The sequence below is a fragment of the Schistocerca serialis genome, chromosome 10 (genome assembly GCF_023864345.2).
Source record: "Schistocerca serialis cubense isolate TAMUIC-IGC-003099 chromosome 10, iqSchSeri2.2, whole genome shotgun sequence".
Classification (NCBI taxonomy): domain Eukaryota; kingdom Metazoa; phylum Arthropoda; class Insecta; order Orthoptera; family Acrididae; genus Schistocerca; species Schistocerca serialis.
Window position 1 is genome coordinate 124,723,277 of NC_064647.1, and position 27,606 is coordinate 124,750,882.

At 43.3% G+C, this 27,606-nt stretch overlaps 1 protein-coding gene across 1 annotated transcript in view; it reads left to right on the forward strand.

Annotated features, from left to right (window-relative positions):
• LOC126424596 (ammonium transporter Rh type A-like) overlaps positions 1 to 27,606 on the forward strand; it is a 188,116-nt gene that overhangs the window by 154,553 nt on the left and 5,957 nt on the right. Inside the window, exon 6 of the mRNA XM_050087336.1 lies at positions 11,067 to 11,204. Coding sequence (XP_049943293.1) covers positions 11,067 to 11,204 — 138 coding nt within the window. The remainder of the gene's footprint in view (positions 1 to 11,066; positions 11,205 to 27,606) is intronic.

Below are 27,606 nucleotides of genomic sequence, written 5' to 3' on the forward strand. Positions count from 1 at the left end.
TGACGTAAGTGCAGTGAAACGTTTTCCACCAAAACATTTAAAAGTACCATTAAAAATCGCTGTATATTGTTCCAATCGATGTTTCGTGCAAAATGCAGTGTCCAACTAATCGTCTCCAATTATGTTAGCACATACATTAATGCTATACTTTTGTTGGCGTCTTGTTTCCAAAATGGCAGAAGGATTCTCACACCACCACCAATAAGCTTTGTGATAATTCTGTACTCCATTCTTGAGTAGCTTTTCTTCTTCAGTGAAAAGTATGGCAGACGGAAATTGTTGGTCCTGAGCACACATCCCAGTAACCAAGTACAACGAACTTTCCTCAACAGAAAATTTGCTCCAGTAAGACCTTGCACTCTCTGAAGCTGATACAGGCGAAATATGTGCAGCAGGGAGTTACGAAATTTTTCACACAGCAGGTCACAGTTTTTTACCAAACGGGTATGTTCAACCTGGTACGTCGGTGAGGCGATTACCTCGATGTCACCGCGATTTTGTCCGCCCCCGGTAGCTGAGTGGTCAGCGTGACAGAATGTCAATCCTAAGGGCCCGGGTTCGATTCCCGGCTGGGTCGGAGATTTTTCTCCGCTCAGGGGCTGGGTGTTGTGTTGTCCTAATCATCATCATTTCATCCCCATCGACGCGCAAGTCGCCGAAGTGGCGTCAAATCGAAAGACTTGCACCAGGCGAACGGTCTACCCGACGGGAGGCCCTAGTCACACGACATTATTATTATTATACCGCGATTTTGCCTGATTGCCATACCGATTCGAGACTGCACGGTCTTGGAACTGAATCTTTTTCATCCTACATTAATTAGTAGCCTGAAAACAATATGCCTAACTCCTACAATATAACAAAATGGGAATATATACACATCAAAAAAGGTTTGTATCACCTCGGTTCGGAGAGTAACAGAACCTGTACAGAAAATTGGAACAGAGATCAAAATAAACACCATTTTCCGTCCTTTTTATTGCTCATGAAAACCACACATTGCATGTTGTACCACCATACAGCGAGACCTCCAAAGGTGGTTGTCCGGATTGCTGTACACACCGGTACCTCTAAAACTCAGTAGCACGTCCTCTTCCACAGATGCATACGTGTATTCGTCGTGGTATATCATCCACAAGTTCATCAAGGCACTGTTGGTCCAGATTGTCCCACTCCTCAACGGCGATTCGGCGTAGATCCCTCAGAGTAGTTAGTGGGTCACGTCGTCCATAAACAGCCCTTTTCAATCTATAACAGGCATGTTCGATATGGTTCATGTCTGGAGAACATGCTGGCCACTCTAGTTGAGCGATGTGGTTGTCCTGAAGGAAATAATTCACAAGATGTGCACGATGGGGGAGCGAATTGTCGTCCATGAACACGAATGCCTCGCCAATAAGCTGCCGACATGTCGCACTATCGGTCGGAGGATGGCATTCACGTATAGTACAGCTGTTATGGCGCCTTCCAAGACCTCCAGCGGGGTACGTCGGCCTCGAATAATGCCACCCCAAAACAGCAGGGAACCTCCGCCTTGCTGCACTCACTGAACAGTGTGTCTAAGGCGTTGAGCCCGACCTGGTTGTCTCCAAACACATCTCCGACGATTGTCTGGTTGAAGGCATAGGCGACACTCATCGGTGAAGATAACGTGATGCCAGTCATGAGCGGTCCATGTTATTGGACCCATCTGTACCGTACTGCATGGTGTCGTGGTTGCAAAAGATGGACCTTGCCATGGACGTCGGGAGTGAAGTTGCGCATCATGCAGCCTACTGCGCACAGTTTGAGTCGTAACACGACGTCCTGTGGCTGCACGAAAAGCATTATTCAACATGGTGGCGTTCCTGTCACAGTTCCTCCGAGCCATAATCCGTACGTAGTAGTCATCCACTGCAGTAGTAGCCCTTCGGCGGTCTGCGCGAGGCATGTCATCGACAGTTCCTGTCTCTCTGCATCTCCTTCATGATCGGACAACATCGCTCTGGTTCACTCTAAGACGCCTGGACACTTGCCTTGTTGAGAACCCTTCCTGGCACAAAGTAACAATGAGGACGCGATCGAACCGCAGAGGACAAGAGCCGTGTACCTCCTTCCTGGTGGAATGACTGTACTGATCGGGTGGCGCACGCCCTCCGTCTAATAGGCTCTGCTCATGCATGGTTGTTCACATCTTTGGCGGGTTTAGTGACAACTCTGAACAGTCAAAGAGACTGTGTCTGTGCTAAAATATCCAAAGTTAACGTGTATCTTCAGGAGTTCTGGGAACCAGGGTGACGCAAAACTTTTTTTGATGTGTGCACATAGACGTTTCCACCGAAGGAAAACCATAAACAGAAATCAAAACAGAAAAGCACATTCATATCCAGATACACCAACAAAACGATTTGACATCGACATAATAATAAGTACACGATATTCATAACAATGAGACATATAATTGCTACCATATGTGAAACATCATAAATGTGCAACAATCGTTTAAAATTACCAGCGCACTAGCTGCAAATCACTGATTAATATCCATTTCTAAGACATCTTGAGGATTATGCTTGAAGAAACAGCTTCTAATTAACGCCTCTTGAGGATTATGCTTGAAGAAACAGCTTCTAATTAATGCGACAGCTCTTAAGTAATATTAGAACAAATTAAGCCCTCGGTCAGAAATATTAAGTCAAAATTGACCAGGTTTCGACGCTACTATGAGCATTGTCTTCAGAATTAAACTAACTGTTCTAAAATATATTAAGTATATAATACATTAATAAAATTAAAGTTTGTACTGACTGGAAAGAGATGCAGTATTTACAAGTCACATTTAAAAGAAAGATCTAAGCCGGAAAGGCGACGTCATGAATAGTCGTAAATAAGACGGCGAGCCGCTAAGGGCTGCTCGTACTTGTCTAATTTTGACTTAATATTTGTGACCGAGGGGTTATTTGTTCTAATATAATTCTCAGACGGTCACTGAACCTTAGCAGCTATGTTCAAAGTTTTCTTAAGTAATAGTTAGCATTTTATTTTGTAGTAGCCGAAAAAGATCTGCATCCCTTTTATTTACTTTCTGATCTGTAATAGAGATGTGCAGTTAATATTCTTTATATGACATCAAACTTATTCAGAACATATTCCTATAATCTACACATATGAGCCAGAACATCGTTACCGAACTACTGTCGATATAAGCCCGTGCAGGCGATAGCAGCGTCACGTAGCGTGGAATGACTGCCAGTCAGACACACGCAAGTAGCGCGTAGTATGAGTGAGCGCGTTGTCCGTGTGTAGAGTGGGGAAGCCGCCCGACCTATCTGAGTGTGAACGAGCGCAGATTGTAATGGCCCGGAGGCTCCGCACGAGCATTTCGAAAACTGTACGACTTGGGTGGTGTTCGAGGAGTGTTGTGGTGAGTGGCGAAACAGAGGTGAAACCACGTCCAGGCGTTGTGGAGTTGTGCGACCACCGATTATTACAGATGTACTAGATTTACTAGTAAAATAGGACAGGCGGTGAACTGTGGCGGAACCGACATCAGGCTTTGATGCTGGGTAGCTTACAAGTGTGTCTGAGCACACAGTGCACCCAACAATCCTAGCGATGGGCCTCCGCACCCGACGACCCATGCATGTACCAGTGTTAACACAACGACATCGGCATCCACGACTGAAATGGACACGTGAGCATCGGCACTGGACGCTGGCGCAGCGGCAGAGTGTTTCATGGTCTGACGAGTCACGGTACCTTCTTCATCATGCCGATGAGACGTCGCGGAGCCGGCCGTTGTGGCCGTGCGGTTCTAGGCGCTTCAGTCCGGAACCGCGCTGGTGCTACGGTCGCAGGTTCGAATCCTGCCTCGGGCACGGGTGTGTGTGATGTCTTTAGGTTACTTAGGTTTACGTAGTTCTAAGTCTAGGGGACTGATGACCTCAGATGTTAAGTCCTATAGTGCTCAGAGCCATTTGAACGATTATTTACGAGGTGCATTCAACTTCTAAGGCCTCCGATTTTTTTTCTAATTAACTACTCACCCGAAATCGATGAAACTGACGTTACTTCTCGACGTAATCGCCCTGCAGACGTACACATTTTTCACAACGCTGACGCCATGATTCCATGGCAGCGGCGAAGGCTTCTTTAGGAGTGTTTTGACCACTGGAAAATCGCTGAGGCAATAGCAGCATGGCTGGTGAATGTGCGGCCACGAAGAGTGTCTTTCATTGTTGGAAAAAGCCAAAAGTCACTAGGAGCCGGGTCAGGTGAGTAGGGAGCATGAAGAATCACTTCAAAGTTGTTATCACGAAGAAACTGTTGCGTAACGTTAGCTCGATGTGCGGGTGCGTTGTCTTGGTGAAACAGCACACGCGCAGCCTTTCCCGGACGTTTTTGTTGCAGTGCAGGAAGCAATTTGTTCTTCGAAACATTTTCATAGGATGCACCTGTTACCGTAGTGCCCTTTGGAACGCAATGGGTAAGGATTACGCCCACGCTGTCCCAGAACATGGACACCATCATTTTTTCAGCACTGGCGGTTACCCGAAATTTTTTTGGGTGGCGGTGAATCTGTGTACTTCCATTGAGCTGACTGGCGCTTTGTTTCTGGATTGAAAAATGGCATCCACGTCTCATCCATTGTCACAACCGACGAAAACAAAGTCCCATTCATGCTGTCATTGCACATCAACATTGCTTGGCAACATGCCACACGGGCAGCCGTGTGGTCGTCCATCAGCATTTGTGGCACCCACCTGGATGACACTTTTCGCATTTTCAGGTCGTCATGCAGGATTGTGTGCACAGAACCCACAGAAATGCCAACTCTGGAGGCGATCTGTTCAACAGTCATTCGGCGATCCCCCAAAACAATTCTCTCCACTTTCTCGATCGTGTCGTCAAACCGGCTTCTGCGAGCCCGAGGTGGTTTCTGTTTGTTGCCACACGATGTTCTGCCTTCATTAAAGTGTCACATCCACGAACGCACTTTCGACACATCCATAACTCCATCACCACATGTATCCTTCAACTGTCGATGAATTTCAATTGGTTTCACACCACGCAAATTCAGAAAACGAATGATTGCACGCTGTTCAAGTAAGGAAAACGTCGCCATTTTAAGTATTTAAAACAGTTCTCATTCTCACCGCTGGCGGTAAAATTCCATCTGCCGTACGGTGCTGCTATCTCTGGGACGTATTGACAATGAACGCGGCCTCATTTTAAAACAATGCGCACGTTTTTATCTCTTTCCAGGCCGAAGAAAAATAATCGGAGGCCTTAGAACTTGAATGCACCTCGTAGAGGGCGCGAATCCGTCATCCTCCACAGGAACAGTCCTTGACACCTGTACTGTGGGACGAGACAAGCCGACAGCGGATCCATTACGCTCTGGGGAACATTCACATGGGCACCTATGAGCACGTGCAAGGCACCATGATGGCCATGGGGTGTCGTACTGGTCGCAGACCAGGTACACACCTTCATGATGATCATGCTTCCCGACGGGAGTGGCTTTTTTCAGCAAGATAATGCGCCAAGTCACAAGGCCAGGAGTGTGTTAAGTGGTTTGAAGAACGCAGTGGCGAGTTCCAGTTGATCTGCAGGCCCCCCAACTCGCCAGACCTGTACCCGATCGAACACATCGGGGATGTGACTGAAAATGGCGTTAGAGTTCATCGCCCCCTTCGCCGCAGTTTAGGGGAAATGGGTGACATGTGTGCAGATGTGGTGCGAACTCCCTCCAGGGGCCTACCAAGGCCCCTTTGATTCCATGCCACGGCGCGTCGCCGATGTTACCTGTGCCAAAGGTGGACATGCTGGCTGTCAGCTGGGTGGCCATAATGTTCTGGCTCATCAGTGTAAATTTAATGTTTTGATTTCGTGTGCAAAGACGAACTAGTTTCATGACTCTCCAACACATTATAGATGGTTGTCCATAAGCGAAACACGATTATTTTACATTCACTCCGTAACAATGGAATGGTTGTACTGGTAATTAATTGATAGTCATAAGGGACGATAATCTTACCGGGAATTAGTGCGTTTTAAAGCCGAATGATTAGTTGTAGCACAAGGGTCCATGACGAAAATTTTTGACTTATAGGAACACGGCAAAAAACCACATAAAATCTATACCTTCCATTACTCTAAACCAAAAAATACAAATTTCAGAAATTTTTCGAGTCACGTCTTATCATTTTCAAAGACGTTGTAATCTCCCCACGGAAAATTACCCTCTACCACGCAATAATTAATAATGGTCAACCAAATCATCCACATGTACACTCCTGGAAATTGAAATAAGAACACCGTGAATTCATTGTCCCAGGAAGGGGAAACTTTATTGACACATTCCTGGGGTCAGATACATCACATGATCACACTGACAGAACCACAGGCACATAGACACAGACAACAGAGCATGCTCAATGTCGGCACTAGTACAGTGTATATCCACCTTTCGCAGCAATGCAGGCTGCTATTCTCCCATGGAGACGATCGTAGAGATGCTGGATGTAGTCCTGTGGAATGGCTTGCCATGCCATTTCCACCTGGCGCCTCAGTTGGACCAGCGATCGTGCTGGACGTGCAGACCGCGTGAGACGACGCTTCTTCCAGTACCAAACATGCTCAGTGGGGGACAGATCCGGAGATCTTGCTGGCCAGGGTAGTTGACCTATACCTTCTAGAGCACGTTGGGTGGCACAGGATACATGTGGACGTGCATTGTCCTGTTGGAACAGCAAGTTCCCTTGCCGGTCTAGGAATGGTAGAACGATGGGTTCGATGACGGTTTGGATGTACCGTGCACTATTCAGTCTCCCCTCGACGATCACCAGTGGTGTAGGCCAGTGTAGGAGATCGCTCCCCACACCATGATGCTGGGTGTTGGCCCTGTGTGCCTCGGTCGTATGCAGTCCTGATTGTGGCGCTCACCTGCACGGCGCCAAACACGCATACGACCATCATTGGCACCAAGGCAGAAGCGACTCTCATCGCTGAAGACGACACGTCTCCATTCGTCCCTCCATTCACGCCTGTCGCCACACCACTGGAGGCGGGCTGCACGATGTTGGGGCGTGAGCGGAAGACGGCCTAACGGTGTGCGGGACCGTAGCCCAGCTTCATGGAGACGGTTGCGAATGGTCCTCGCCGATACCCCAGGAGCAACAGTGTCCCTAATTTGCTGGGAAGTGGCGGTGCGGTCCCCTACGGCACTGCGTAGGATCCTACGGTCTTGGCGTGCATCCGTGCGTCGCTGCGGTCCGGTCCCAGGTCGACAGGCACGTGCACCTTCCGCCGACCACTGGCGACAACATCGATGTACTGTGGAGACCTCACGCCCCACGTGTTGAGCAATTCGGCGGTACGTCTACCCGGCCTCCCGCATGCCCACTATACGCCCTCGCTCAAAGTCCGTCAACTGCACATACGGTTCACGTCCACGCTGTCGCGGCATGCTACCAGTGTTAAAGACTGCGATGGAGCTCCGTATGCCACGGCAAACTGGCTGACACTGACGGCGGCGGTGCACAAATGCTGCGCAGCTAGCGCCATTCGACGGCCAACACCGCGGTTCCTGGTGTGTCCGCTGTGCCGTGCGTGTGATCATTGCTTGTACAGCCCTCTCGCAGTGTCCGGAGCAAGTATGGTGGATCTGACACACCGGTGTCAATGTGTTCTTTTTTCCATTTCCAGGAGTGTATTTACGTTTGAAAAGTATCTGATCAGATTTTCTAGTAATATATGCGCCGACAGCTCGTCGACGCCAAGGTATTTTTCTAGTACGTTTTATTCTTTGGAACAACAGAGGTACAGAAATGTATGCTCCATGGTTATTATAGAGAGAGAGAGGAACAGCTTCGGAAGTATCGGTTGGAAGATTGTCGGATTGCTAAAGGAGATTTATTTACTCTTCTTCGCGCTAAAGCGAGCTAGGAAAGTTTGTGCCGCTAGCGTGATAGATAAAGAGGAAGAAAAACCTGTAAAAGAAAATTACATGACACTTGGAACCAACAGAAAACGGAACATGTACGGAAATGGATTCAATATACAATTTTCCTCAGAAATAAGGTTTGTGACCATTTTATTCTAGAGTGAATGACGAATGAGTTCTCTGTCTGAACCATTGATGATTGTCTGGGCCCTGTAATTAATTGGGAAGTTTCAGCTGTGACGAAGAGATCCTGCAATCTCTGAGTTTTTTTGAAATCGTCCAAAAAGGCTTCGTCCACATCTGAAATTTTAGATCTGTCGTAAACGGAACGAATTGTTCAAACGATCGATTTTCCCAACTGAATGCAGCGCTTAATAATAATAACAAATGTAAAGATCTTTTCTAGCAAGCCAGCCGCTGAATATTAAGATGAAGGGCTCCACCAGAGATTCTACTAGGCTGATTTCACGTAAATAATATATTTAAACTGTACACAGATAAAGGACAGAGAGAGAGAGAGAGAGAGAGAGAGAGAGAGAGTGAGAGAATCCTCCATTAACATAATTGTTTCTCTGTCTTTTCACGGATCAGCCTAACTAGAAAACACGAAGCCCTGACTTTATTGTACCGATTTATGTGTGAGAGGGAAAGAGCGATAAAGGCGACAGATACACTTCTGTACAGACAAAACATTACACCAAGTTAGCGGCAAGCTGCATTCACATAGACTTTCATCATTTACAAAAGCAGAGTAGAATTCATTATAACGTCAACTAATTTTATCTATCTGTATCATGGAAATACGTCTGATATTTGGAATGAAGTTTAATAGTAGTTTTAACATACCAAAAAAACGTTTTTCAAATTACTATAGCGTAGCGCAAACTGGACGGCATTTGAAAAAATAAAAAATGAATTAAAAAAATCACAACTATCCGCCTGAAAATCTGTTTTCCTAGTGGATTTGCGTCAATTAATGTGTAAATATAATTTTTCTGAAGAAAATGTCCATCTTGAGAACGTTATGAAAATCTGAAAAAAATTTACTTGTCGGTAACGAAACATTACGTCGTAAATCTGTTAGATATGATACAATAAGTTGCCCAAATGCAGAAAAAAATTGGTATAAGATACATTAAGTGCAGAATCTTACTACTCAGACAAGTCTTCGACACTCAGAAATCATTACAAGGTTGTACTGAGATGCGTGAATGTCTGTGTTGCAAGGTAATGAATATGATAAGCTGCAACTCTCAAATTCTGGTGACATTAATAAGAACATTACTCGAAGCCATCGCACTCAAGGATTCCTTAAATACATTGCACGAAAGGAATGTAGGATAAAGTTCGAAAAACACAGTTTATTCGAAAAGGAGTTGCAAGGTAATGAATATGATAAGCTGCAACTCTCAAGCTCTGATAAGATTAGTAAAAGCCTTACCCGAAGCCATCGCACTGAAGGATTTTTTAAATAGATTGCACGAAAGGAATGTCGGATAAAGTTCGAAAAACACAGTTTATTCCAAAAGGAGTGAACGTTTTTAATGACAGTCGGGCCCGACAACAATGTTGTCATCAACAAAATCACTACCCAGTTCACAACCAATTTCTTCAATGTCTTCTGGAAAACAAATATAATTGGTCAAAATAACTCATTTCTTTGTAAAGATCTTACATTGAATTCATGTTAGCTATAGCTTTTGTGAATGTTGATACTTAAATAACGTCGCTGATTTCTGTTCAAATGGGTTCTAATGGCTCTGAGGACTATGGGACTTAAGACCTGAGGTCATCAGTCCCCTAGAACTTAGAACTACTTAAACCTAACTAACCTAAGGACATCACACAAACCCATGCCCGAGGCAGGATACGAACGTGCGACCGTAGCGGTCGCGCGGTTCCAGACTGAAGCGCCTAGAACCACTCGGCCACACAGGCCGGCACTGATTTCTGTTGGTTGCCTGCCTGAGAATCACGAAAAATAGTAACGACACTCGTTGTCATATCATCCGAAATCTGTGGGGTTTAGGTGTGAAACAGTTAAATATGTTATTTAGGCAAATTATTCCCGAAATTTCATTGCTGTTGTTGTTGTGGTCTTCTATTCTATTCTTGTCCAAACTATTTATCGTCCATGTTTCACTTCCATACATGGTTACACTCCATACAAATACTTTCAGAAACGACTTCCTGACACTTAAATCTATACTCGATGTTAACAAATTTCTCTTCTTCAGAAACGCTTTCCTTGCCATTGCCAGTCTACATTTTATATCCTTTCTACTTCGACCATCATCAGTTATTTTGCTCCCCAAATAGCAAAACTCCTTTACTACTTTAAGTGTCTCATTTCCTAATCTAATTCCTTCAACATCATCCGACTTAATTCGACTACATTCCATTATCCTCGTTTTTCTTTTGTTCATGTTCATATTATATCCTCCTCTCAAGACACTGTCCATTCCGTTCAGCTGCTCTTTCCAAGTCCTTTGCTGTCTCTGACAGAATTACAATGTCATCGGCGAACCTTAATGTTTTTATTTCTTCTCCATGGATTTTAATTCCTAGTCCAAATATTTGTGTTGTTTCCTTTACTGCTTGCTCAATATACAGATTGAATAACATCGGGGAGAGGCTACAACCCTGTCTCACTCCCTTCCCAACCACTGCTTCCCTTTCATGTCCCTCGACTCTTATAACTGCCATCTGATTTCTGTACAAATTGTAAATAGCCTTTCGCTCTCTGTATATTACCCCTGCTACCTTCAGAATTTGAAAGAGAGTATTCCAGTCAACATTGTCAAAAGCTTTCTCTAAGTCTACAAATGCTAGAAACGTAGGTTTGCCTTTCCTTAATCTTTCTTCTAAGGTAAGTCGTAAGGTCGGTATTGCCTCACGTGTTCCAGTATTTCTAGTGAATCCAAATTGATCTTCATTACGCAACATTAATTATTTTTGGTACTGTGATTTCTTTCCGTCAGTGTGTTTATCACATTAACTCGTTTGTAAAGTAATCAGATGTTTGAAGCTATTTTATGCACGAGAGTTTCACTCTTTAACGTATCGGCGGTGTACTGGTGAGTTATGAAACCGTCAGATCGATGCATCTACATATTCCGTGTCTGCCTGCGGTGTCCAGGTCCAGGTCCAGAACGCGTCGCTGGCTGGAGGCGTGGCGGTCGGCGCCAGCTGCGACATGGTGCTCCACCCTGCCGGCGCCATCGGCGTGGGGCTGGTGTCCGGTTTCGTCTCTTCCATGAGCTACACCTACCTGCAGGTAACGCCCACACGACTATCGTCTCGTAGAGCCGGACACCGTTCGTGCCATTTTCAGAAATGCGTAATAAATGTTTAGTCTTTAGGGTACATATGAGCCTTTTTCACATAAAAACTGGCCAAGTGCGACTAGGACTCAAGTAGTGAAGGTTCTGTTGAAATTAAATGTATGACCCGTGGTCCAGTTCCGTTTCAGCCGCGCTCGCGAGTGGCCGCTGTTGACTGCTGGGCTGTACTTGTGCTTCGCTGAGTGCCGTCCGTCCGTCAATCTCCGTGTTCGCTCCTGTTCCTTGTGATCTGATCGCTCTTTCTGGTCTTGCTGCTGCTACTTGGAATTTCAGTTATTTATTTATTTATTTTGCGTATGGCAATACAGCGACAATATTTTATATAAGTACAACAATATGTAAACGAAATGTACAAAACAAAACAATGTGTAAATAGTACATATGTAAAAAACAAGCAATAGCACAGAAGGGTAAAGTACAAACACTCAAGACAAAATAACTACACGTTAAAAGCTTGGCAAGCCTGACTAGAAACTCATTCATATATTTAAAGCTCAATATTTAGATTGCATAGCCAATCCAAAGCAGAGGGTTTCCCATATACAGGGTGTTACAAAAAGGTACGGCCAAACTTTCAGGAAACATTCCTCACACACAAAGAAAGAAAGTATGTTATGTGGACATGTGTCCGGAAACGCTTACTTTCCATGTAAGACCTCATTTTATTACTTCTCTTCAAATCAAATTAATCACGGAATGGAAACACATAGCAACAGAACGTACCAGCGTGACTTCAAACACTTTGTTACAGGAAATGTTCAAAATGTCTTCCGTTAGCGAGGATACATGCATCCACCCTCCGTCGCATGGAATCCCTGATGCGCTGATGCAGCCCTGGAGAATGGCGTATTGTATCACAGCCGTCCACAATACGAGCACGAAGAGTCTCTGCATTTGTTACCCGGGTTGCGTAGACAAGAGCTTTCAAATGCCCCCATAAATGAAAGTGAAGAGGGTTGAGATCAGGAGAGTGTGGAGGCCACGGAATTGGTCCTCCTCTACCGATCCATCGGTCACCGAATCTGTTGTTGAGAAGCGTACGAACACTTCGACTGAAATGTTCAGGAGCTCCATCGTGCATGAACCACATGTTGTGCCGTAATTGTAAAGGCACATGTTCTAGCAGCACAGGTAGAGCATTCCGTATGAAATCATGATAACGTGCTCCATTGAGCGTAGGTGGAAGAACATGGGGCCCAATCAAGACATCACCAACAATGCCTGCCCAAACGTTCACAGAAAATTTGTGTTAACGTGATTGCACAATTGCGTACGGATTCTCGTCAATTGGGCCAACTGGCAGTGAATCGAGGAAGTACAGTACATACTGACGAAACTAAAATGAGCTCTAACATGGAAATTAAGCGTTTCCTGACACATGTCCACATAACATATTTTCTTTCTTTGTGTGTGAGGAATGTTTCCTGAAAGTTTGGCCGTACCTTTTTGTAACACCCTGTATAACATCAGAGACAGGTCCGGCGTATCTTCTTAAGGGGCATTCCTCAGTAATATGGCGGACGTTCTGTTCTGGTCCCCCACAGTCACAGGCTGGTGAGTCGCATATACCCCACTTGTACTTACATGCATTGCATCTTGCATGGCCCGTTCTGATCCGGTTTCATTTAGTCCAGGTACATCTCTTCAGTTCAAAGCCCGGTAATTCCAAAGTAGGATCTTGGATACCTTGTTTATTAATTCCAGAATCATTCCAAAAGTGCCGCCGTTGCTCCTTGATGTCAGGTTGATGTTCTTGTGTATTAACCCATATAGGCTTCCGTGACTTCGAGCGGGTCGATGGTATTTCGTTCAAAACATCATGGATTGGTAGATTCTGTGGGTAATCTGAGTCATGAATTTTTGACCACTTTCTTGCTGCTGCTTCTCGCCTTCTCAATTGTGGAGGTGGGATATTGCTTAGAGTGTGCAGCCAAGGGACTGGGGTGGATTTAATAGTAGCCGTTATTATCCTCATACACTCGTTCAACTGGACGTCGATTTTCTTAGTATGAGTGCTCGAATGCCAGACAGCAGAGCAACAGGATATAGCAGAGCTATTGCGGCAGTACGTAAGGTGGATGCCTGAGCTCCCCAAGTCGAGCCAGCCAATTTTCTCAGGATGTTGTTGCGACTCTTTAGCTTTTGGCTTACGTTTTCTAGATGTTTTTTGTAAGTCAGGGAGCGGTCTAGTGTTATGCCAAGATATTTGGGGTTGAAGTGTTTGACTCTTTGTTCACAGAAGTTCACATTCAGTTCCTGGTGGGCCATTTTATTGTTCAAGTGGAAAGCACACACCTCATTCTTGGTTGGATTAGGGCAAAGTCGCCATTTTTTATAATAGGAATTCAAGGACTCCAGATTTTCTGCGAGTACATTCGCTCCTTGAAGTGTTTTAGTTTGTACAACTAGTGCCAAATCATCGGCGTAGCAAAATTTCCTGCTGACCGTATTTGGCAACTCGCTAATATTCAAACGAAAAAGGATTGGAGCCAACACAGATCCTTGAGGTAGGCCATTTTTTATTTTGTACGATCTGCTGGTGTTGTGGCCGATGCTCACTTTGAAAGACCTGTTCGTCAGCATGTTGTTCATTAAGGTTGCCAGTTTTCAACGAGGTATATGTCTCTTGAACTTAAGCATAAGACACTGGAGCCAAACAGTGTCGTATGCCGACGACAGATCAACAAAAGCTACATTTGACTTCATCGTGTTCTGGAATCCGCTTTCTAATATGATGTTAGGGCTAAAACTTGTTCGCAACAGCAGCGCTTGTTTCTGAAACCACGATGTCCTGAATTCTATTGAGTATTAGGCGTTCAAACAAATTAAAGCATACACTCAAGAGGACGATGGGGCGGTAGCTAGTTGGATCTTCTGGTAGCTTTCCAGGTTTAAGGATTGCTAGCGTGTGGGCTATTTTAAATTGTGGTGGGACTATACCAGTGTTTAAAATGTCGGTGTAAAAGTTTCTTAGCCACGCTTTTCCATGAGGTCCGAGGTGTTTTTAAGGTCTTTATCGCACACTTGATTTCCTCTTCGCTAAATTGTGACGAAAGCGATGTATCGTCATTCAGAGTTTTATCAAGTTCTTGTAGTTCTTCTTTAGTTTCTGCTTCAGTTCTTGGATAAAGAGGGGCTTCCTCAGCACGCGCCTTTATGTGCAGTGCCATCTCCGAGGGTTTTATTTACCAAGTTTCCTCAATAATGACCAGGTTTTTCTGCTGGAATGTGTAAAATTCAGCTGGGACGTGAGTTCCTGCTACTTGTGTTTTCTGTGTGTGTTTAGTCCCTCTAATATTTGTCCACAGATTTCAGGGCTTCTTGTTTCTTGGTATTTATCATAAAGTTTGTTAATATTATTGTCCCAGCAAGGAATATACTGTTGTGTAACTCCGCATCGTATATTCCTTCTGGCAGCAGCGATGACGACTCCAGTGAATCGTTTATAGTTTTTTTGCTTTGGGGTAATCCAGCGCAAATTTTGATCAATTTCTTGAGCATATTCTGCCCAATTAGCTTTCTTAAAGTTCCATCGCGGTTTATTGATAGATTTTACTACTGGTATTTGGAGGCCTATGTTAAGTATGGTGGGACGATGTTGGCTCTTTGGGAAGTGTTTCAGGACTCTTTTTGTATGGTGTAGTGGGACTCTACTCTGATCAGTGGACACAATGCAGATATCAGGATTGGTATCTGTTTGCCATCTGGCCGATTGGAATGTCTTAGGGTCCTTGGCATCATATATCACGTACATGTCTTGTGCTTCAGTCCACTCAGACAGAGTTTCTCCGTTTTCGTCGATGTTGCCATACCCCCAGAGAGTGTGACGGCTATTAAAATCCCCCACATACACGCAGGGGTTGGGCAGTACTGGTAAAGGTGGTGTTGGCCATTTACTTTGTGGGGGCTTATAAACGGCTGCTATGGTCATTCCATTAAGTCCAATAGCAATTATTTCTATGTCATTAATTTCTTGTCATATCACTTCTGCGATGGCAGTGCTGCGACCATCCTGTGGCCTGGAATGGTGCATGCTGTTATGCGCTCCTGCACTTGATGAGTTTATTGGAGTGCTATGATGTTGTTTAACCGAAATTGTGTCGCTGGATTAACCGTGGCTACAAACCTCAGGAAGAATACCCGGGTATTTGCTTTTGACAAGGAATCCCGTCCTATTCAGCCGACATCCCTGGAAATACATGACTGGACTACACAGGTAATTGGTCTAAATTATGATACCGTCCGTACCTGGCAACTGGATCAGGAAAAAATCTGTGTTTTTGTCAAGTTAATCAATGCTGCGACTGTTGATAAAGTGTTACGAAAGTGGGGCTACGAAGTAGATTTTGTGCATAGAGATGGTTATAGAAGTAAGGTTTCCATCGCCCGCCCAGTTGGCCGTGCTGTCTAACGCATGGCTTTCCGGGCGGGAAGGAGCACCTGGTCCCCGGCACGAAACCGCCCGGCGGATTTGTGTCGAGGTCCGGTGAACTGGCAAGTATGTGGATGGTTTTTAGGCGGTTTTCCATCTGCCTCGGCGAATGCGGGCTGGTTCCCCTTATTCCGCCTCGGTTACACTATGTCGGCGATTGCTGCGCAAACAAGTTCTCCACGTACGCTATGCGTACACCACCATTACTCTACCATGCAAACATAGGGGTTACACTCGTCTGGTGTGAGACGTTCCCTGGGTGGTCCACCGGGGGCCAAACCGCACAATAACCCTGGGTTCGGTGTGGGGCGGCGGAAGGGTGAAGTGGACTGCGGTAGTCGTCGTGGGGTTGTGGACCACTGCCGCTGCGGCGGGGACGGAGCCTCTCCGTCGTTTCTAGGTCCCCGGTTAACATAGAACATACATACAACAAGGTTTCCATCCACAGAGCGGACATTCATTACAAAACCGTTCGTGTCTTGGATCTTCCCATTGAAATTGATAATAATAAGATTAAGGAAGCTCTTTCAAACTACGGGGACGTTAAATCAATTGCAAATGAAAGATGGTCGCCTCGCTTTAAACTGCAGTGTTTCAACGGGGTCCGCTGTGTAGAGATGGACGTTAAGACGAATATCCCGTCTCACATAACTGTTTGTGGGTATAAGGCACAAATTGTTTATACAGGTCAGGAAGCTACATGTCATATATGCAACGAAACCGGCCACTTCAGACAAGAATGTCCGCGGCGAACTGTTGTTCTTAAAAGTAATTTGATACAGCGCCAGAAGCTTACCTTAAATGATCTGTTACCGAAGAATAGTCCGGGTCAACTGGTTGAGGATGTTAACGCAGTGGGCCAAGTTGATGTCTCCCTTCACGATAACAGACAATTTCCCCCATTAACAACAAAGGGAAACCCTGTTACCACTACTCGTGAAACTGAAATGCAACCGAAGGAACGACATCTGGAGATAACTGATAGTTGTTCAGAGGACGAGCTGTCTTGTCCCACTCCCTCACTTCGCAAGCAAAAACAGTGCGATGAGGAGACAGAGTAACCAGAAGGCATAATGCGAATGGAAACTGATGAACAATAAGATAATACACATACGGTACCAGAAAATGAAGGGTGTGTAATCAGCATTAATTTGCAAGAAACAACAGGTGCAGTAGCCGATTGGAAAGATCAGCAGCTATCTGTTGATAAACAAATTCAGGGAGCGGTTGCAAAACTGCAGTATCCATTTGTTTCGCTCGATCAGGAAGTAAGTGAAATTAATAAAGAACGAGGAAGTGGTGGCCAAACTGAAATCACGGTCACCACCTCACGGCGGGCACCTGAAACCGAAATTTCTGCTACTGCTCCATATAAGCCGCGAAGTAAAATACCGACGCAACCAAATGAGAATGTAGCTCGTAACCAAGAGAAGGGAAAATCCGGTGGGGGCGACCCAAGCCAAACAATGTTCGGTCTGAAACGGTCCTACACGAATTACAGGAGGAAAAATCAGAAAGTTTACCATGAAATCAGTCTGCTTTCGGTACAAGAGAAAACATCAGAAGTAGAAAAAAACGGGACACTAACTAATAAAGTGATTGAAGTGTTATTCCATGTTCAGCCTTCCGAGAAAACTGTTACACTTTAACTGAACCCTGAACCACAGGAAACTCAATTAGTTCATCAAACCAACTACATAGTGACAGCACAATGACGCATTCTGTCACCACTATAAACATAAATAAAATTACATCCAGTTTGAAATTATCAGCCCTTAAGGAATTTTTGTACGAATCCGCGACTGATATTCCCCTGTTACAAGAAGCTCTAATTTCGGATTTAGTAATTCCAGGTTTTGTCAGTTACAATAATGTGTCTCCCGAAACAAGTGCTGGAACAGCTGTTTTGGTGAGGGAAGGGATTACAGTAAGCGAGGTGGAACGATTGGAATCCGGAAGGGGAATAGGACTAAATATCTATGATGTGACTATCATCAACTTGTACGCCCCTTCAGGAAGTTCTCACCGAGCTGACAGGGCACGTTTCTTCGAAGATGACCTGATATACCTGTTAAGGAAAACTCCAAGACATTTATTACTTGGAGGTGATTTTAATTGTATTTTAAATCGAAAAGATCAGTTACCTAATTTTAATTTCTCAAGTGAACTAAAACAACTAGTTACTGGTTTAGAATTAAAGGATATATGGGAAATCAAATACTCCTCCATTGTTGAGTTCACTTATGTCACGGCAACATCACGTAGCAGGATTGATAGACTATATATTTCTAAAAATCTTGAAACTTCCGTGACAACAGTACTAACCATTCCTACGTACCTTTCAGACCATTCAAGTGTCTTAGCTTGCATAAATCTAACAAGACATCCGATTCAAGAATCAGTGGAATTTGAATACTTCCTTGCTAGTAAATCATGATTTAGAAGATCTGATTAAAGAAACATGGGCAATATGCCTGCGTGCTCGTAGTAGATATGCCACTGCTATCGACTGGTGGATAAAAATTGCAAAGCCAGAGTTGAGGAAGGTTCTTATTCAATACAGTGCCCAGAGCGCAAGAGACATGAAATGCACTATAGAATATTACTATTCCGTTTTGAGAGATCTATATGATCAAGTCTCAGCAGGTTCCTCACTTCGGATAGCAGACATAAAAAAAGTCAAAGCCAAGTTACTTAATATCAATAGAAGTCAAATGGGAGGGTTGAAAATAAAATCGAAGGCAAATCCGGCGTCAGAAGATGAAACTACTTCCCTATATCATTAAGTGAAGCATACGAAAAACGGGAGAAGGACTTTTATTGACGAAATTCGAACAAAACACGGTACGTTTCTCAGAACCCAGCAGGGTATCATGGACAAGATTTATCGCTATTATTGCGAGCTATATTCTGTACATCAAAGTAGTGATGCTTCCTTGGAAGGATTCCTTGACATCCTAGCACCGCAGCTGACAGACTAGTGCAAGGGACTAGTGAATTAAGTCATCAGTCATCATCAGAATAGGAAGAAATTACATGTGGTGTCCCACAAGGATCCATCTTAGGGCTATTGCTTTTTCTTGTGTACATTAATGATCTCTCATCAGTTACACTGCCAGAAGCAGAGTTCGTTTTGTTTGCAGATGACACAAGCATTGCAATAAATGGTATGTCAAGTGTAGTTCTAGAAAGATCTGCTAATGATATTTTCATGGTTTAAAGCTAACTCACTGACATTAAACTTCGAAAAGACTCACTATATGCAATTCAGAACCTGTAATAGGTTTCCATCCAGCATATGCATAAAGTACGAAGAAGAGCAAATAGAAGAGGTTGAAAGTCTTAAATTCCTGCGATTACAACTTGATAATAAATTCAGATGGGAGGAGCACACCACAGAACTGCAGAAACGCCTTAACAAATCTGTATTTGCAATTCGAGTGTCAGCAGACATAGGCGACATAAAAGTGAAAAAGCTTGCATACTTTGCCTACTTTCATTCCATAATGTCATATGGTATAATATTTTGGGGTAACTCTTCAAGTCAAACAGAAGTTTTCAGAGTCCAGAAGCGTGTAATACGTATTATTTGTGGAGTAAATGCACGGACGTCATGTAGAAACCTCTTCAAAGAACTGGGTATACTAACTACTGCCTCTCAGTATATTTACTCCTTAATGAAATTTGTCCTAAATAATATATCTCTTTTTCCAACAAACAGCTCAGTTCATACATACAATACCAGGAACAAAAATGATCTGCACAAGGACTTAACAGCACTTACTTTAGTTCAAAAAGGGGTCCACTACTCAGGAACACTCATCTTCAATAATTTGCCAGCAAACATAACAAATTTAGTTACAAATAAAGATCAGCTTAAAAGGAGCCTGAAAGACTTACTAGTGGCTAACTCCTTCTACTCCATTGATGAATTTTTTAATTGAAACAAATGATGTATTGTATATATTCATACTATTAGTATAGTTATTTCAGCTTAAAAAAAAGTAAGAAAAAGAAAAATAGTGACATGTTCCACATCCACGAGGATCTCCTCAACACGGATCTATGGAACGAAAAACTAATCTAATCTAATCTAATCAAAAATTTCTCGAGGTTGTCAATGAAGAAGACATGTACGAGACTCTGTGCGTCTCACCACCAAAAAAATCCCCAGGACCGGATGGCCTGTCAGCAGAGTTTTATATCCGTTACTGGCCAATAGTAGGTGCGAAAATCACGGACATTGTAAATACGGTTATTCAGGGTAAAACGATTCCGGCTGAGTTTAAGGTGAGTAAAATTGTGCTGGTGCCAAAAAATAATTGAAACAAAGATTTAAGTAGTTTTCGTCCAGTTTCACTGCTGAATTCTGATTATAAATTAAGAGCTAGAATAGTAAAGAAGAGAATTTCATGTCTTACAGATAAAATTATTAGTCAACATCAGAACTGCGAGCAAGACAGAACCATTTTTCAAAATCTAGCAGAACTCAGGGATATCATTGCAATAGCTTCTGTAACAAACATAAAGTGTGCTTTATTTTTTTTAGATTTTTATAAAGCGTTCCATGTAGCAAAACATGAATATTTTCTACAGACGTTGAAGAAAATAGGTTTCAACGATAGGGTCATACAGTTAATTAAGAACATAGCAACTGGAATAAATGCTAAAATAGCGGTGAATTGTCAAAAATCCAGACCGATGCAAATACAACGAGGTTTTCCTCAAGGAAGTCCTCTGTCCATGTCGCTCTTCGCCATTTCGTTGGAACCTTTCCTCCGACATGTCCATGCTAGATTAAAAGGCTTAACATTATCAGGAAATAAAACAGTTATAAGAGCCTATACTGACGATATAGGAGGTCAATATAAGGAATAATGACGAGGTAACCACGCTAGCAACAGTGATTGTTTCGTACTGTAGAGCATCTGGAGCCAATGCAAACGAAAAAAAGTAAGATGTTAAATCTCAGAGGTTTTGATAATATCAACGTCGAGTGGGCAAAATTAGTTCAACTGGTTCAAATGGCTCTGAGCACTATGGGACTTACCATCTGAGGTCATCAGTCCGCTAGAACTTAGAACTACTTAAACATAACTAACCTAAGGACATCACACACATCCATGCCCGAGGCAGGATTCGAACCTGCGACCGTAACAGCAGCGCGGTTCCTGACTGCAGCGCCTAGAACCGCTCTGCCACCGCAGCCGGCGGCAAATTTAGTCCGACAACATAAAACTCTTGGGATCACCCTGACAGCATGCCCCATGAAAATGACGGCTTTAAATTGGAAAGTTGCAGCAGATAAAGTGCAAGGAGCCATTATATAGAATTTAACTCGATATATGAACCAAGCTCAAAGAAAAATTACATCAACTCATGCATCCTTGCTAAAGCTTATTATACTGCCCAGCTGTTTCCAGTACCGAGAATGATAGCGAGGAGAATAATGTCCAAAATCACCAACTTTTTGTGGAGAGGTAAAGTGTTCAGAGTACCTGCTAAAGCAGCCACTTTAGATCCTAAAAATGGTGGACTAGGATTAACTGATATAACGGATAAAGCCTCTGCACTTTTTAGCAAAAGGCAAGTTATTTTAATAAGAGACTCGCGAGAAAGCATAACCAGACAACTTATCGAGATCATTAAACCTCGAAGCTTGCTTCCCCCAATTGACATGCAGAATATCAACAGTCGTTTACAGCATGTGAGGATTTTCTACGTTGAGTTTAGTTATGTAAGTGTCGAACTCAGGCAGTCACGACACTTAACATCAAGAGCCATAATGCGGGAACGAAAGAAAAGCGAAGGAAGGAACAAAATAGAACGACAGTTTCCAAACATTGTGTGGACTGAGATTTGGAAAAACATTAGTTCTAATGTGCTCACGTCTAATATAAAAACGTCATGGTACAAGACAGTTAACAACATAGTTAGCACCAATGAAAGACTGCACGCAATCGGACTCTGTGAAACAAATTTATGTCAACAATGCCATCTAGTTGACACAGTAATTCATAGTTATACTTGCAGTGGTCACATGAATAGTTGGAAGTGGATCCGGGAGCAAATAGCTCTGATTACAAGAACATCCCCTGAGTACATATCGCTGTCATTGATACACAGGCCTGAAGCACGCTATTTCGCAGAAGCAAAAACTAGCGCTGTGTACTGGTTGCTGGGAAATTTTGTTAACTACGTCCTTAACAAATTAGGATCCGACAGCACCACAGAGTTCAAGGCACACATGCTGTGTGAATTCCACAAAATTAGAAGGTATTCGAATCACAAGAAAAAGTTCGGTAATGTGTTAAAAATTGTATTTGAAAGAATGGGCATTGGTTAATAATAAAAAGAAGACTGTGTTGCCAGTGATGTATTGTAGTTACCTTAAGGATATTATTTAAAATTTTACTGTATATTTTTGGTGTGTGCTTTTTCTGCTTCAGAGAGTAGTTTTTGAAATTTATAAAATTCTGTACTGAACTTAAGTGAGAATCAGATTGTGTGTCTAATAGTGTCAAAACACAAAACATTAAAGCTGCATTATTAGTTTATATTAGAAAAAAAGTCTGGGGTAGTGTCTTTGTTTCATAACCGAAACGTCTACGGTCCCGTGTTCGAATCTCCTCGCTGCTTAAATTTTGATTGATAATCAGCACGTTGTAGGTGTCGCCACCGGTGCCAACCTTGTGTGAATGGTCTGACAAGCTAATCGTTTGCATATCACAGCATCTTCTTCCTGTCGGTTAAATTTCGCGTCTGTAGCACGTCATCTTGCCGTTGCAGCAATTTTAATGGCCAGTAGTGTAGCTGTGCCTCCCCTGTCGCGACCATAGCTGCACACCGCGTCCATCGCAGCCTCCAACAACAACTCTTTCGTGTCTCAAGCTGCTCTGCTTCTTTTCTGCACGCAGCGTGACAGAGACACTCCATACGCAAAGAAAAACAACGGCACAGCTACTGCCATTTCTTCGTTGCCATCGATACATTTAAATAAAGTTCCCCTAGCTATTATCCACCGATTTACAATATTTACATTATAATTACATTCAATTATATACGAGCGTTCGAATTTAAACAGTGGCAGCTACACTACTGGCCATTAAAATTGCTACACCACGAACACGACGTACTACAGACGCGAAATATAACCGACAGGAAGAAGATGCTGTGATATGCAAATGATTAGCTTTTCAGAGCATTCCCACAAGGTTGGCGCCGGTGGTGACACCTACAACGTGCTGACATGAGGAAAGTTTCAACAGCAGTTGACCGGCGTTGCCTGGTGAAATGTTGTTGTGATGCCTCGTGTAAGGAGGAGAAATGCGTACCATCACGTTTGCGACTTTGATAAAGGTCGGATTGTAGCCTATCGCGATTGCGGTTTATCGAATCGCGACATTGCTGCTCGCGTTGGTCGAGATCCAATGAGTGTTAGCAGAATATGGAATCGGTGGGTTCAGGAGGGTAATACGGAACGCCGTACTGGATTACTGGATCCCAACGGCCTCGTATCACTAGCAGTCGAGATGACAGGCATCTTATCCGCTTTGCTGCAGCCACGTCTCGATCCCTGAGACAACAGATCGGGACGTTTGCAAGACAACAACAATCTGCATGATCAGTTCGACGACGTTTCCAGCAGCATGGAGTGACAGCTCAGAGACCGTAGCTGCAGTTACCCTTGACGCTGAATCACAGACAGGAGTGCCTGCCATGGCGTACTCAATGACGAACCTGGGTGTACGAATGGCAAAACTTCATTTCTTCGGATGAATCAAGGTTCTGTTTACAGTATCATGATGGTCGCATCCGTGTTTGGCGACATCGCGGTTAACGCACATTGGAAGTGTGTATTCGTCATCGCCATACTGGCGTATCACCCGGCGTGATGGTATGCGATGCCATTGGTTACACATCTCGGTCACCTCTTGTTCGCATTGACGGCACTTTGAACAGTGGACGTTACATTTCAGATGTGTTACGACCCGTGGCTCTACCCTTCGTTCGACCCCTGAAACCTTACATTTCAGCAGGATAATGCACGACCGCATGCTTAATGGCCTGTAGTGGATAAGTTCTAGGAAAGTGCCCCACCAACTTGGTGTAAGCCTTAAATTCATATACTTCGTGACCATCAAATCTTATGTCGAGTTCCTCGCTGTTCTCATTTCAGCTGCTTCTCATTACTTCCGTGTTTCTTCGATTTACTCTCAATCCATATTCTGTACTCATTAAGAGTGCCCATTCCATTCAGATTCGGCATATCATATAATTCTTCTTCTCTTTCACTCTAGATAGCAATGTCATCAGCGAATCTAATCATTGATACTCTTCCACCTTGCATTTTAATTCCACTCCTGAGCCTTTTATTTCTATCATGGCTCCTTCGACGTACAGTCTGAACCGTAGGGACAGGAGACTACACTCCTGTCTTACACCATTTTTAATCCGAGCATTTCCTTCCTCGCCGTCCACTCTTATTATTCTCTCTTGGTACTTGTACATATTGCATATTCCCTGTCTCTCCCTAAAGCTTAGCCCTATTTTTCTCAGAATTTCGAACATCTTACATCATTTTAGATTGTGGAACGCTTTTTGTAGGTGCACAAATCATATGGACGTGTCTTGATTTTTCTTTAGTTTTGCTTCCATTATCAACCGCAATGTCAGAATTTCCTCTCTGGTGCCTTTACATTTCCTAAAGCAAAACTGATTGTCCTCTGACACATCTTCAATTTTCTTTCCCCTTCTTCTCTATATTATTCTTGTCAGGAACTTGGATGCATCAGCTGATAAGCTGACTATACGATTATTCTCGCACTTGTCAGCTCTTGCAGTCTTCGAAATTGTGTGGATGATATTTTTCCGAACGTCAGTCGGTATATTGCAGACTCACTTATTCTACGCAGCAACGTGAATAGTCGTTTTGTTGCGTCTCGATACTAGTAGACTTGTCTTGGCCAGGAATGCCCTTTTTGCCGTTGCCAGACTACTTTTGATGTCCTTCTTGCTCCGTCCGTCAACAGCTATTTTGCCGCCTAGGTAGCAGAATTCCTTAGCTTCATCTACTTCTTAACAATCAATTATGATGTTAAATTTCTCGCCGATCTCATTTCTGGTACTTACCATTACGTTCGTTTTTCTTCGATTTACTCTCAATCCATTCTCTATAATCATTGCACCATTCATTCCATTATGTAATGTAATTCATCTTTACTTTCACTCATGATAAAGCGAATCGTATCATTGATATCCTCTCACCTTGAATTTTAATTCCACTCCTCAACCTTTCTTTTATTTCCATCACTGCCTCTTCGATGTACAGATTGAACAGTAAAGGGGAAAATCTACGTGCCTCTCTTGCACTCTTTTTAATCCGAGCACTTCGTTCTAGGAAGTCCACTCTTGGCTCTTGTACGTATTGTACATTACCCCTCTTTCCCTATAGCTTCCTCCCATTTTTCTCAGTATTTCGAACATTTTGCACCATTTTACATTGTCGAAAGCTTTTTCCAGGTCGACAAACCCTATGAACGTGTCTTGATTTTCTCTTCAATCTTGTTCCATTGCCGACCGTAACTTCAGAATTGTCTCTCTAGTGACTTATCTTTCCTAGAGCCAAACTGATCGTCATCTAACACATCCCCAGTTTTCTTTTCCATTCTTCTATATATTATTTTTGGCTGCAACTGATGCATGAGCTGTTAAACTACTTATGCGATAATTCTCCCACTTGTCAGCTCCTGCAATCTTCGGAATTCTGTGGATGATATTGTTCCGAAAGTCTGATGGTATGTCGCCAGGTTGACATCTTCAAACGCCAACGTGAATAGACGATTTGTTGCCACTTCCCCCCAGTGACTTTTAGAAATTCTGATGGAATTTTGTCTATACTTTCTGCCTTATTTGATATACAAGATTTAATAAACTAGTTTTCATTTGCTTGCTAAAACATGACTAGAACTTACATTTTATGTCTGCGTGCAGTAATGTTCGTCTGTTATGCTTTTGTTGTATGATGAATGAAGTGTATGGTCTAATGGTAAAAAGATATTTCTTACGTGAAATTCTTACAATGTAAGCGTTTTCAGGCTGTTTTACTTTATTTGTACTGCTAGACCTCGCTTTTTGCCAAATTTCACGATTCTGTGTGTACGGGAAGTACCCTATAGGTTTCGATGAGTGAGATTGCGAGTATCAAAATATGTGACATAAGTGGACAAATCTTTTGATCGCGTAGAATTAGAAGCTTAAACTTTTTACACCACAGAGGGATCATAGATCTTAGTAAGTGACATAACTTTGAATTTGACACGGCAACCGCAACCTGATCACGGGAAAAAGTAGTATTGCTAGACAGATTAGTAGACACCCTCACGCATACACACACACACACACACACACACACACACACACACACAGAGAGAGAGAGAGAGAAAGAGAGAGAGAGAGAGAGAGAGAGAGGGAGAGGGAGAGGGAGAGGTCTAGATTAACTTATCTCTGAGTCTGGCAGCTATCTTGATACGACACAACGCACCTGAGAGCAGACTGACACTCATCAACGTAGTGTAAAGGAAACGTAGTATAGAGGTAGAAACTCAAAAATATATATTCACAATTTATTACAAAACAAATCGTTTTTTCATAGACTTTTTTCATACAGTTCCATTATTTATATTTTTTATGATATTCAGTTTACGTTTTTAGTATTTACTTTAAATACAATAACTAGTTTTTCAAGTATTTACATTACATATTCCGTTTTAAAAAGATCAGACCACTTCAGTTGCAAGTCCTTTATTTATAGGCACGACAACTTTCGCAACATTCTAGTTGAATCATTAGGGGCAATTTATACACAATGATAGACAAAGACTCACGTAAGGCAGAAAGAACACGTAACTAAAATGAAAAAAGTATATTCAGGACGAACATAGTCGCGAAATTAAGCCATTTTCATATCGAAAGAAGAGAATATGATGACCCAACGTTCCTAGTCATAAAATTTTAGCTAAGTAGCGGACGCCAAAAATAAAATAACATAGAATGCTCCCATGATACCTAGGAGGAAACTAATGAGAAGAAGTTACTATTAAGGGACTACCAGGCAAGTAAAATACTGAAAACGACTCTCCAGGGGGAACAATATCTGGTGAGCTAGCGGGATCCCGAAAGCAGAGACAGCATACAGGGTGAAAAGTATTTAAACCGACAAACTCTGGGAGGTTGTAGGGAACATCAAAACAAATATTTTTCCCTAATGTCATTTTTTCAAAAATGGTTCAAATGGTTCTGAGCACTATGCGACTTAACTTCTGAGGTCATCAGTCACCTAGAACTTAGAACCAATTAAACCTAACCAACATAAGGACATCACACACATCCATGCCCGAGGCAGGATTCAAACCTGCGACCGTAGCGGTCACGCGGTTCCAGACTGAAGAGTCTAAACCGCACGGGTCATTTTTTCCTATGAGGATTATTTAAACCGGTGGAGGCCGTATTACGCTCTTCAGTTGTTAGAGGCAACTGCTGTCCACCAGTGTAGTAGTGCATTGTGCCTGTTTACTAATGGAGCGATACACCTGGAGTGAGTACACAATCCCGCAACATACGACCTTTGCTGCTGTGTACCAACGTCTGCGTGACACCGGGTCATTTAGCAGATTACCTGGACAGGGAAGCCGTCGCACGGTAAGAACGCTGCAATTTGAGGAAGCTGTCTTGCAGCATGTGGAGCGGGATCCTTCAGTCAGCACTCGTGCAATTTGCACGTAACATGGGGACGAATCAGACGAATGTAAGAACAGTCCTTCGAGAGCAATTGTTACGTCCATTTCACTTACAGCGTGTCCACAACCTGGAACCAGTTGATTATCCACCCAGAGCACAGTTTT